Here is a 12313-nt window from a genome sequence, read left to right as displayed (position 1 = left end):
CAGCTGTTACCCTGCACTGTATTCAGTTTTAACATTTTTCTTCATCTCCTTGTATTTTTATATCTGGTATATTTTTTTGTACTTTGCACTGCTAACTTTGTTACAGCCTTTTTACTAACATGTGTTGCACTATCGAACTGTGATGCTGGAAACTTGAATTTCCCTCGGGATCAATAAAGTTACTATCTATCTATCTATCTATCTATCTATCTATCTATCTATCTATCTGTCTATAATACATTAATTTACATGCATTCTCTCACATGCAACAGTTAAACCTCCTTTCTGGGCTATTTTAGAGACCATAGCTCCACCTGCTGGTTAAAACGTTTACAACAAATGAGAATGAAATAAAGTAACATTACTGTACTTCATATTTTAAGACATGACAAGCCCCTTTTCTTTACTTCATAGAGTGTATAAAATGAGCTTTACTTCACAACATTAAACAGGATAAAACAGTCCAAATGAATGTGGACTTCTGTCATTATCTAGTTAATTGCAAACCTTTAGCCATCTTTAAGTTAACATTTGTTTCTCTAACGTTGCTTTCTTTGCTACTTTACACCAAAACAATCTAATAACTGCTCATTTTAGCTATATATTCTAAAGATAACTTCAGACTTTCATACTAATAATAAACTCCCCACCTGACTGTGACGTCATGGCGCACACCGGAAGTGAGCTGCATCAGATCCAACATGGCGTGTTTGCTAGCCAGTAGCAGCACAGCTTCAGCTATGTCTTCTACTAAACACCGCTCCTGGATCTGCTGCTTGTTTCTGTTGGTGGCGTGTTTAACGTCGCTGCCGGCGTCGTCTGCAAAGCGGGACAGCCTCAGAGAAGTCACCGACGGGTCGTGGGAGGAGATCCTGTCCGGAGAATGGATGATTGAATTGTGAGTGACATGCTAACGGCTAAGCTAACAGCTAAGCTAGTTAGCTTGTCAGTTAGCATTAGTTAGCTATTTTGATCTCATATAAACACATTATTTCAGGTGTCCGTTCAGATTTAAACCTACCTGCTCTGTTTTATCATATTATTATTATTTTTATCTGCCTCCATTTAGTCCTGACAAGTTAAAGCTAAAGTGTCTAGCTAAGCTAATAGCTGCTATCTTTAGCTAGCCAGCTAACCAGCTTAACCTCAGAGATTCAAGATTCAAGATTCAAGATACAAGATTCAAGATACAAGATACAAGATGTTTATTGTTTATATTACAGGTACAATCATGTGAAAATGCTTTTTGCTGGGAAGCTCCATTAAAAATAATAAGTTATATTACAATTATAAAAGGAAATACTTTGTACAAGGGCATATTAAGAATATATACAGACATATTAAGGACATATACATTAAGAACATATACATTAAGAACATATAAAGGACATATTAAGGACATATACATTAAGAATATATACAGACATATTAAGGACATATACATTAAGGACATATACATTAAGAACATATAAAGGACATATTAAGGACATATACATTAAGAATATATACAGACATATTAAGGACATATACATTAAGAACATATACATTAAGAACATATAAAGGACATATTAAGGACATATACATTAAGAATATATACAGACATATTAAGGACATATACATTAAGGACATATACATTAAGAATATATACAGACATATTAAGGACATATACATTAAGAACATATACATTAAGAATATATACAGACATATTAAGGACATATACATTAAGAACATATACATTAAGAATATATACAGACATATTAAGGACATATACATTAAGAACATATACATTAAGAACATATACATTAAGAATATATACAGACATATTAAGGACATATACATTAAGAACATATAAAGGACATATACAGGCATATTAAGAACATATACAGGCATATTAAGAATATATACAGGCATATTAAGAACATATACAGGCATATTAAGAACATATAAAGGCATATTAAGAACATATACAGGCATATTAAGGACATATAAAGGCATATTAAGAACATATACAGGCATATTAAGGACATATAAAGGCATATTAAGAATATATACAGGCATATTAAGAACATATACAGGCATATTAAGAACATATAAAGGCATATTAAGAACATATACAGGCATATTAAGGACATATAAAGGCATATTAAGAATATATACAGGCATATTAAGAACATATACAGGCATATTAAGAACATATAAAGGCATATTAAGAACATATACAGGCATATTAAGGACATATAAAGGTATATTAAGAATATATACAGGCATATTAAGGACATATACAGGCATATTAAGAACATATAAATGCATATTAAGAACATATACATATCAGGAAGTCTGAATGTACATATATAATAAATACTTTGTAAAAGGGCATATGAAGAACATATACATTAAGAACATATACAGGTATATTAAGAACATGTCATCAGACTTTTAAATAGATAATTCATAGGACACCGTCTCACACAAACATATATTTTATACTGTATATACTTTATATGTTCTTAATGTATATTCAAGATTCAAGATTAAACTGTTCCTCAGTCTGCTGGTGAGACTTGAGAGAGTCAGAGTTGTGTGCTTGCCAGTTTGCTAATACAGTACACATGTTGTACTCTGTGTTATCTACACGTCGATGTAAGTGATTGTGCAGGTTTATCTGAGGCTTTACTTGTGTAACTTGATATCCCCCCCTTCCAGCTACGCACCCTGGTGTCCAGCATGCCAGCAGCTCCAGGCGGCGTGGAAGGAGTTCGCTGACTGGGGGGAGGACATGGGGGTCAACATAGCCAAGGTGGACGTGACAGAACAACCCGGTAGGCTTTTAATGATCTTTGCCAGCTGGCAGCTCCACTGTGTGACTCCTACATGCATAGAAAAACAGAGCTGCTTGCCAAGTCAGTACACCATGTACATATTGCACTGAACTGCAGGACAAAATAGCTACATACTGTAGCTCTGCAGGAAACTCCATGTTGAAACTTTCAGAGAAGTGTTGATTCAGTTCTGCATATTTTAGCTATATATTTCTGCAAAGGTGAGACCTTGCTTTTTGCAATGTAATTGAACATACAACTGTTTATTATAGGAGGTGTTTCTAATATTCTGTCCACCCAGTTTCTATTGATGATGAGCGTAGACTGAATATTAGAAACACCTCTCAGTATACTTAACTACAGCCTCCAAAATGACCTTAAAGTTGAGTCAACGCCTCTCTAAAACAGTCAACAAAAAACCTTCATTATAACCTTCATGAAGGTGGAATTTATTGTAAAGCTTTGGACTTAATAAACTGGCAACTGAGTGTTATTTTGCAGTGTTTGCTAAAGATACACCAGCAATTTAGATATTTACGTACTACTTAATATTACAGCTATTAAGGAAGTTACAAAGAGTAGGCTGTATGGATAAAATCCTCTATCACAGTAAATGTAATGTAGTAATGTTATATTGATATACAGTATATTACGATACATTAAGCTTTCTGTCAAAGTTCTCCATCACACAGATGCTACACTCTTGATAATATGGTAAAATCTCAACAAATATATAATGTTATACTGTACATATAATGTCAGTTTTGGTCAGGTGTTAGAGGTCATTTCATGACTTTTGAAGGCAACTTATTGAGGTACAAAGACGCCAGATAGTTGGTACCAGATTTGTAGATGTATGAGTTTCAGTCACTACATAATTATGTGATTTGAAAAGTTGAATTGTCATAAATTCCTGACAGCATGCAGCTTATCTATAGGAAAACTGCACTAGTAAAAATGAACAGTGGTCACATGCAGACTCTCAAAATACTGACTGAAAGACACAACAAAATGTATAAAATGTAAGTATTCATGTTAGCCGTTGATGCAGTGGAGCTGCTTTCAAACATTAATTCAGCTCGTCTGCCAAGTCTGAAATTCCTTTCAGTTTAGTTCTGAGTCAAACTGTCCTTCCTGCTCATTGACTGGACTCTGTCTCTTCTCTCTTTGTAAGGTCTGAGTGGGCGATTCATCATCACTTCACTTCCTACCATTTACCAGTAAGTTCTTAGTTATTCTGTGGTTTTATGGCTTCCTCTTGTGCTGTGTGTAATGCGGATGTGCACCATCTTGAGAGATATAATCTAGTGGGTTTATTAAGTTTTGCTACTCATGTACTTGTAGCTCCCCAAGTCTCTGCTCCTCTTCTAGTATGCCACATTAACATTTTGAAAAAACTAGATCTTGTTGTCGTTTAGATAATTTGGTTATTCATAATCATCAGTAAGGGGGAAAAAAACTTCTCAGTTGTTAGCATAGATACAGGAGGTTAACCCCAACTGTGGCATATTTCAGAAATGCATACAGTATTTATGCAAATGAGACACTTTATCAAATATATTTCAGTCAATGGGTGCAACTAATCTGTATGGATTCATCTATCTATAATTTATTCTGATTAACCATATAATCTATAACAAGAAATGGTAAAAAAAATAATGATCACACATTGTTTTTTACAAACTAAAAAGAATCTAATTAATGATCACATTAATAACGTTGTATAAAACAGCAGATCCTCCCTTTTGAGGAGGCGGAACCAGTGAAGGATTTGCATTTTTGCTTGATAAATTAATTGAGTGGTTAATCCATCCATCTATTATCTGTAACTGCTTATCCTGTTCAGGGTGGTGGGGGGGCTGGAGCCGATGCCAGCTGACATTGGGCGAAGGCGGGGTACACCCTGGACAGGTCGCCAGACAATCACAGGACACATAAATACAGACTAAATGGTTGATCGAAAATTTAGCAGATTTTGTAGATTTAGCACCAAATAGTTTCAGCACTCTTTCGATCTTCACTGTCAACCAAATGTAACATGTTGTTTTGGGTGATTTAGGGACACTGTTGTGAGGAGGCCCTGCTGCTTTCCCTTCATTTTGTTGTTTGAAAAGCTTCCTCACCGTAGTTTGCTTGATGGAAAGGGAGGAGAGGGGGGGAGTGCTGGGGTGTGCACATCCTCAAACCGTGCGTAAACATCATTAAGCCTGTCAGAGAGATTAGTGCCCCTTTTTGTAGTTTGTCATCTCTTTCAGGTTTTAAGGGTCAAAACTCTGCACTGTTCCTAAAATGTTTTGTATCTGCGATTGTGTCTCAGCTGTAAAGATGGCGTCTTCAGGAAGTACCAGGGAGCTCGCACTAAAGACGACTTCCTCAGCTTTGTCGATGAGCAGAAATGGAGATCAGTCGAGCCGATATCCTCTTGGTTCGGGCCGTCTTCAGTTCTGTGAGTATTTACAGCTTCAAACGATCATCATGATGATGATAAAGAGTGATGATGAGGTTACAAAGGGCTGATTTTCCATTTCTCTACAAACATTATGATATATGTTATACCAAAAAAAGCTTGTGGTTATCGCAAAATGTATTTCGATTGATATCAGCCAGCCCTCAGGATGCACAGAGCGATAACATAAAAACTGTAATTACTCATCATAGAGACAGTCCAGTGCTTTGTATCACAGTTGTCCCTGTTTTTGAAATAACAGAAAACAACATCATGTCCCCTGTTGGTTCTATTCTTAGTGTCTCTTCTGTTGGTTTAAAATCAGAATCACAAACACCCACTCCCGTCTCCTACTTGTTATTTTCAGGTTGAGGCTTTGTAGTGATGTTACAATTCAACAAATCCGTGTTAAATAACATGCTGTCGTTTTCCTCCCTTCTTTTGGCAGAATGAATTCAATGTCTGCTTTGTTCAAGCTCTCCATGTTTATCCGGGTAAGTGAGGATTTCACTCTTTGGTCGTGCTGACTGTCAACATGTAGGTTGTTATATTTAGGAAGGTGTTTATTTCATTTTCCACAATCCATTCAAAGAAGAATGTGCTGCTCACTGTGAAATTGCGTGAGGGACTCAGGCTGGCTTTTACTGTACGTGCTGAACACAAATCCGGTTTTACAGGATACGGGGCTGCTGCTGGCACGCGAAACATGAAATTGACCTCACATGTAGCGCAGAAAGACAATACATATTGTAGACTAAACTTACAGGAAACATAAAGCTGTTGAAATAAATCATCCTCCCCAGTGAGTCAGGTTTTTAATTTTGGCAAAGCTCAATACTAATCTGGCCTCTTCTGGTAGATAACTTGTTATTTCCATTGTTATACACTCAAAACGAAATTCAGAGCATTTCTATTGCCTCCACACGGCTCTCAATATGGCGACAGCTGAGCCGGCAGCTCACATCTAACGGTGCTAACAGTAGAGATGGGTCGATTTTCAGTTTTGCCGGTTCGGTCCAGTGTACAAGCTTACACCGTTTTGATTTTATGCCAACTGGCTGAACTGGCATTTGTCATTATGACACGTTCTGGAAAATTAAAAAGCAGCCTACATCAGCAACCTGTGCCGACGGTGTCATGGCGCTAAATCCAGCTTATATTGTATTGTAATAAGCAATATGACGACGTGATTAACATAATATTATAATATTATGTTGGCTATCTGTGGCCATAAGCCCATGCAAATCTATGAAAACACACCATAAGTACAGGATATAGATTCATTTTTTGTTTTTGTTTTTAGCAAGCATTACTCAAAACAGGAGGAAATTATTGGGGACTATTATCAGCTGCGGATTAGTACCAGTTTGGTGCTCTAGTGAGTATTTCTGGCAGCTGGACGGTGTATGTGAGATTGAGTCCTCGACCGAAGAAATTCTTGGTCAACCAACACTCGTACGATTTTGCCGACTAATGGATTAGTTGATTTAATCGACAGATCTGTAAAACTGAGTTTCTCCACAAAGAATCACACAAACACTTTAAATCTTGTGTTTACCAGAGATGTGCTCAGAAGTTTCTTGGAAATAAGTCATTAAGCATAAAAAAAGCATTAGTCGACTAATCGAGTAAGAGGAGGCAGCCCTCGTGTCAATGTTCATCAAAATGAACGAACAACCCGGTAGCTTATTGATGTACTTTGTACTATAGTTTAGGTATTATTGGCTGTCCATTTACAGCCTCAAGTAAAACAGTTTTTGTGTTTTCCAGCGTTGTCATAACTACATGACGGAGCAGCTGGGGATTCCTGTCTGGGGGTCTTATGTTATCTTTGGCTTGGCCACGCTGTTCTCTGGCCTTGCACTGGGACTGGTGAGTACTTGTGCAGCACTTAGTCAGCATTTTTAACAACAGTGAAACTATATTAAACGCTCTTATAGTACAGAGTTCATTAAGTACAAACACATTGCATTTCCGGTGATTTAATGGTTATTGTTGTCTTGTCTTTGCAGTTACTGGTGTTCATCGCAGATTTTGCCTTCCCCTCACGACGCTTTTCCTCTTCGGATTACTACCACAGTGAGTTTCAGATGAGAATATACTAAACACTTCTTTAATATACATTCATTTTATATATATATAAGTGACAGAAACGGAGCACAGATTTACTAATGTCAGGTTTTGTTTATTGGTCACTGACTGTTCTAAATGTTATTCTGCAGAGAAACAGTCAATGGATCAGGCGAGGTTACTCCAGCATCAAGAGGAGGAGCATGAAGCTGACGGCGAGGAAGACGACGACGAAGACGAAGAAGAGGAGGATGAGGTCTGGAGGCGGAGGAGGAGAGGGTCCCCTGAGGGCCGCCCAGAACCTAAGGGACAGAGTTTCTCTGATGAAGCTCTGAGGAAGAGGGTGGTGGGCAACCGTGAGGAAGATGAGGACGAGGAAGACACCTAAAGAGTCACATGGTTCCTTTTGAGAAGAGCGTCATGGAATCGGCAGAGCCGGAGGAGCTTTGGTCCCGAGCAGCAGTGTTTACAAACGGGAGCCCTTAAATCAACCCTCAACCTCCTTCCTCCTCCTCATCCTCCTCTTCCTCCTCCTCTGGGCCCCCAGAAACACCTCGCTTCTTTTCTTCTCCCTCCCTCGTTTTTTACCGGGAGCGCTTTGGACTCTCTCTCTCCGCCTGAGCAGCAGGCTCCACCTGGAAGAAGCAGAAACACTCCTGACACCTGTTTCCACTTGAGGCGACAAATCGCCCGGCTGAGGTTTTAGGTATGAAGTGCAGTAGAGCTGGATTTTTGCAATGTTGTTTATGCTATGCATCGTTTTTTAAAGATACAGTATGTATGTTTATTATATGTTTATCTCAGAATTATAATACCAGGCTTGTGTTTGAGGTTTATTTTGTTAAATTTTATTACAACTCAGCTAATGTTATACATACGGTTATTTTATGTTTCGTATATATATTTTACAAACCCTGATGGTTCAACCCAACGTAACAGTGTTCACACGCTAGGGGTGTCACGATTTCGATTCTAAATCGGAAATCGATCGAAATGAGCTTACGATTCGACCATCGAAATTAAAAGCAGGATCAGGGATTCTCCCGGTGTTTTTTATTTTTCTCTCTGCCCTTGCTGACTTGCGTGCGTCCGAAGGAAAAAAATACGGCAGAGCGTATCTAACCGGTAGCCTGCAGCGACACCATGGCCGATGACGGAGAAACAACAGAACTGGAAAATTCACCGGTGTGGAGACATTTTGCCTTCCCCGTGAGTTACGTAAACAACAAACATGTCGTTGACAGAAAAACTACAGTTTGGAGGCTGCAGAAGATTTAGACACCGCTGCAACCAAAGATCATCGCTCATCGAACTGTTTGCGCTATCTCCACTTAAAATCGATTGTGTGTCTACATTACTCTGTACGGTAAAGCGGGATTTATGCTCGCCATAGTGTAAATCATGTAGGCGCTGACCGGGACATCATGGTGCATTCAGGTGTGCCTCATAAACTCTGTCATCCAGTGGATCTTCTTTTTGTCGGAAATGTAAATGATAGTTGTCAGGGCATAAAACCATCTGTTGATCTTTACGAATCAAGACTCCATAATCTAACAACGGCATGTTTAAATCGAAAGGAATCGTGACCTTAAAATCGAAAGTCAAATCACATCGTGGATTTGAAGAATCGTGACACTCCCTATCGCACATCATTCCTCATTTCAGTGTACAATGGAGGAAAGAGTGAAAAGGAATGGCCCCAAAATGTTAGTCCTAATCCTTGAGATTTCACCCGTGGTTACCGTGGTAACAGCAAGCTCACTTCTTGCTCCATTACTACCTGCAATACTTGTGGTGAAAAATAACGGTTGTCTTGTTTGGTCGGCGCATTTTTCTTTAACAATAGTCGTCAGTGCTAACCTCGACAAACGCATCACGTTTCCTGTGACTCCTTCACAATAAAACCACTCTGTGTTTCTCCAGTTGAATGCTTTTAATGTCAAGCAGCAGGAGGAAATGTATTGGAGCAACTTAATACAGCTCTGATACTATGTTAGGAGAATAAACAGTGAGGCTGATATTAATGAAGGCTATTTAAATTCAACACGGGACTGGCGGACTCCGCCACAAACGATGAAAACAACCACATAGAGAGGTTATGATTGAATGTGAATACATTGAATGGCTATTGCAGAAAGAATGCTGCCCATAAATGATATTAAAAACAGGGGTTTGATTTCATGAAATGTTAAGGATTACACCTTTAAATCTCATCCCAGTTGTTTCCCGTCAGGTCGTGTAACGTGTGCATCCTCCCGGTACAGCAATCACACCAAAACGTGTTTTAAAAAGGAACAATACTCACTATAAATAAACGGCCTGGTGAATATCGTTCTGTAGATACTCTATGACCCAATTATGTACCATACAATCAAGATGTTTTATTTTATTTTGTGTTACTAATGTTTAGTGGTGATTCTCTAATTATTAAAAGGCGTTTACTTAAAGAACCCAGGTGTGTTGTCGACCTGTCAGCAGGTCTATAGAACAGTATTTGCATGCTGTAATACAATTAAAGAGAGGAACAAATTATGGATGCCCTTTTATAAATTGTTAAATATGCTGCTCTGCTTTGTGGAGCAGTGAGAGGACCATAATGAAGCTCTCTGAAATCTTGTTTTAACCACTTTTAATTGGACTTTTTTTAGGCTCAAAATGTCAAATTTAAACCTGAACTTATGAGGTTAATTTATCTAAACGAGTGCTATTTTGTGTACAAAACTTGAACACTCAAATATTAACGTCACTCTCAGCTCAGCCTGTACTCATTTCAGTCTTGTAAAGCAAAAAGGGGAAGTGTGTATGTATGTGTGTGTGTGTGTGTGTGTGTGTGTGTGTGTGTGTGTGTGTGTGTGTGTGTGTGTGTGTGTGTGTGTGTGTGTGTGTGTGTGTGTGTGTGTGTGTGTGTGTGTGTGTGTGTGTGTGTGTGTGTGTGTGTGTGTGTGTGTGTGTGTGTGTGTGTGTACGAACAGTGTTTTTAATACATATTTCACTCTGTTGTTTTGATTAGGCTTATAATGAGATTTGGATCTATTTTTATGTTGCTTTTTATTCCAAAAAAGCTGATTACTCATTTCGATGACTGTTGAAACAGGTTGTTATTTTTTACCACTATTATTATTATTATTATTATTAACGGCTTGTAGCATTCACACTTTACTCTGAGCCGGCTGTGCTCCTTTTATTGTTTGAACATTTCTTTTGAATAAAGGGTTAACTCTGGAAAACAGTCTCACTGTTTTGTTGCTTCCAATAGTTAACTGGCACAACTATGAACCTCCAGTATTTATATTCATCAGTGATGAACAAAGGGAATAGAGGAGCTGCTCACAGCTGGAAAACATTTAAATAGTAGACGGTGCCGAGACTGAGCTCCAGGAACATCCTGAAAAACAAACAAGTATCAAATATTTGGAGAAACACTTGCCAAAGTATGAAGGTTAGTACATACTGTACCAGTGGAGGGAGAAGTATTCACATGAATTACAATACAAATACCAATACAACAATGTAGGAATACTCCAGTACAAGGAAAAGTCCTGCTTTCCTCTTAGGTTTTAAGATTTTTTACCAATTTGCTGTTGCAGGATTTATTATTTTAATAATAAATAACAATTCAGGAAATGTATATATGTAATTTATATATCATTTATGTTGCCTCACACATAAAACACTGGTATCAGGACTGAAAAAGTTGTTTAAGTATCAAAAGTTAAAGTACTGCCTCTGCAGAAAAACAGCCCCTATGACGTATATATTATTATGTTATCAGCAGCATTAGCTGCTGAAGTGGAGATAGTTTTAACTACTTTATATACAGTTGGGTAGTTTAGTCCAGTGGTTCCCAACCTGGGGGTCAGGCCCCTCCAAAGGTCACAAAATAAATCTGAGGGGTCGTCAGATGACTAAAGGGGCAGGAAAGAAGAAAAAACAAAGTTCCTCTGCACAAATATGTATTCATTGTCTCAAAGTTATTTAAAATAAACTTTCTGAGAGGTTTAAAAGGGAAACTCACATCTGAAACATGACACGAGGACCCAGCTAGACAAGGTTACAAGACAAAAAGGTTGGGAGACACTGGTTTAATCTTTAACAATGCATTGTGTTATATAGTTTATTGTATTGCATCTTAATCTGAAAAGTAACTAGTAACTATAAATAAATGAAGTGAAAAGTACAATATTTCCTTCTGAAATGTAGAGGAGTAGAAGTATAACGCAGCACCAAATAAAACTACTGCAGTAAAGTAAACATACCTACTACTTTCCACCCCTTCATATATTATAATGTACACCTCATAGCGTTTGCATTATACAGTACATCAGAATCAGAGATGGTTTATTGCCAAGTAGGTTTGCACATACAATGAATTTGACTGTGGTTTGGTGCATAACAATTAAACACAGTGCAAAAGTCTAACGAAATAATATAAAAAATAAGAAAATTTAGAATATGAAAAAATATAAGAATACGTAAAAATATATCTGTTACTGTGCCCAGCTTGAGTGTGTATCACATCCTGTGCTGCTGCCAGAGAAAGTAAATCAGAATCAGAATCGGAAAGACTTTATTGATCCATAATGTTACAAAATAAACACAATATATGTACAGAAATATAAGTAAGTACTAACATTAAAAATAAGAAAATGAGAATATAAGAAATATGTACAAATATTTGCATTAAGATGTGCAATATATAACAAATAACCACAGTGCAAATAAGTAAATACAAAATGCTGAGAAGTGGGATCTATTAAGTGTTGAATATAAAAGCCAGAATGGTATAAATAAGACGTAAATAAGAATATTTCTTCTTCTTAATTAAGTCGTAAGCAGGTTGAATGATGTGTACAATGTTAGTATGATAATTCAGATTTTTTACAGTCTAATTGTTGAAAAACAATTCCTAAAAAACATAAAATAAATGGAAATATATTATAATGATCTCCGGTCTGTGCCAGCAGGTGTCACTCTTGCA

At 37.4% G+C, this 12313-nt stretch overlaps 1 protein-coding gene across 1 annotated transcript; it reads left to right on the top strand.

Annotated features, from left to right (window-relative positions):
- The first annotated feature begins 659 nt into the window (after positions 1-659).
- On the top strand, positions 660-10562 carry tmx1 (thioredoxin-related transmembrane protein 1). Its single transcript, XM_037746428.1, has 8 exons — positions 660-898; positions 2704-2819; positions 3994-4039; positions 5137-5265; positions 5714-5759; positions 7036-7137; positions 7278-7344; positions 7488-10562. Exons 1-8 carry the CDS (start codon positions 702-704, stop codon positions 7721-7723), a joined length of 939 nt encoding a protein of 312 aa, XP_037602356.1. The 5' UTR covers positions 660-701; the 3' UTR covers positions 7724-10562.
- The last annotated feature ends 1751 nt before the right edge of the window (positions 10563-12313 follow it).

Source organism: Sebastes umbrosus, chromosome 16 (assembly GCF_015220745.1).
Source record: "Sebastes umbrosus isolate fSebUmb1 chromosome 16, fSebUmb1.pri, whole genome shotgun sequence".
In the NCBI taxonomy this organism is placed as follows: domain Eukaryota; kingdom Metazoa; phylum Chordata; class Actinopteri; order Perciformes; family Sebastidae; genus Sebastes; species Sebastes umbrosus.
This window is presented reverse-complemented; position numbering and strand designations above follow the sequence as displayed.

Bases quoted from the DNA above. Each gene is read 5' to 3' on its own strand.
- tmx1 (XM_037746428.1), top strand. From the start codon at position 702: ATGGCGTGTTTGCTAGCCAGTAGCAGCACAGCTTCAGCTATGTCTTCT. The intron at 5,266-5,713 runs GTGAGTATTTAC...TTCTTTTGGCAG, and splicing joins TTCGGGCCGTCTTCAGTTCT to AATGAATTCAATGTCTGCTT. The intron at 7,138-7,277 runs GTGAGTACTTGT...TTGTCTTTGCAG, and splicing joins CTGGCCTTGCACTGGGACTG to TTACTGGTGTTCATCGCAGA.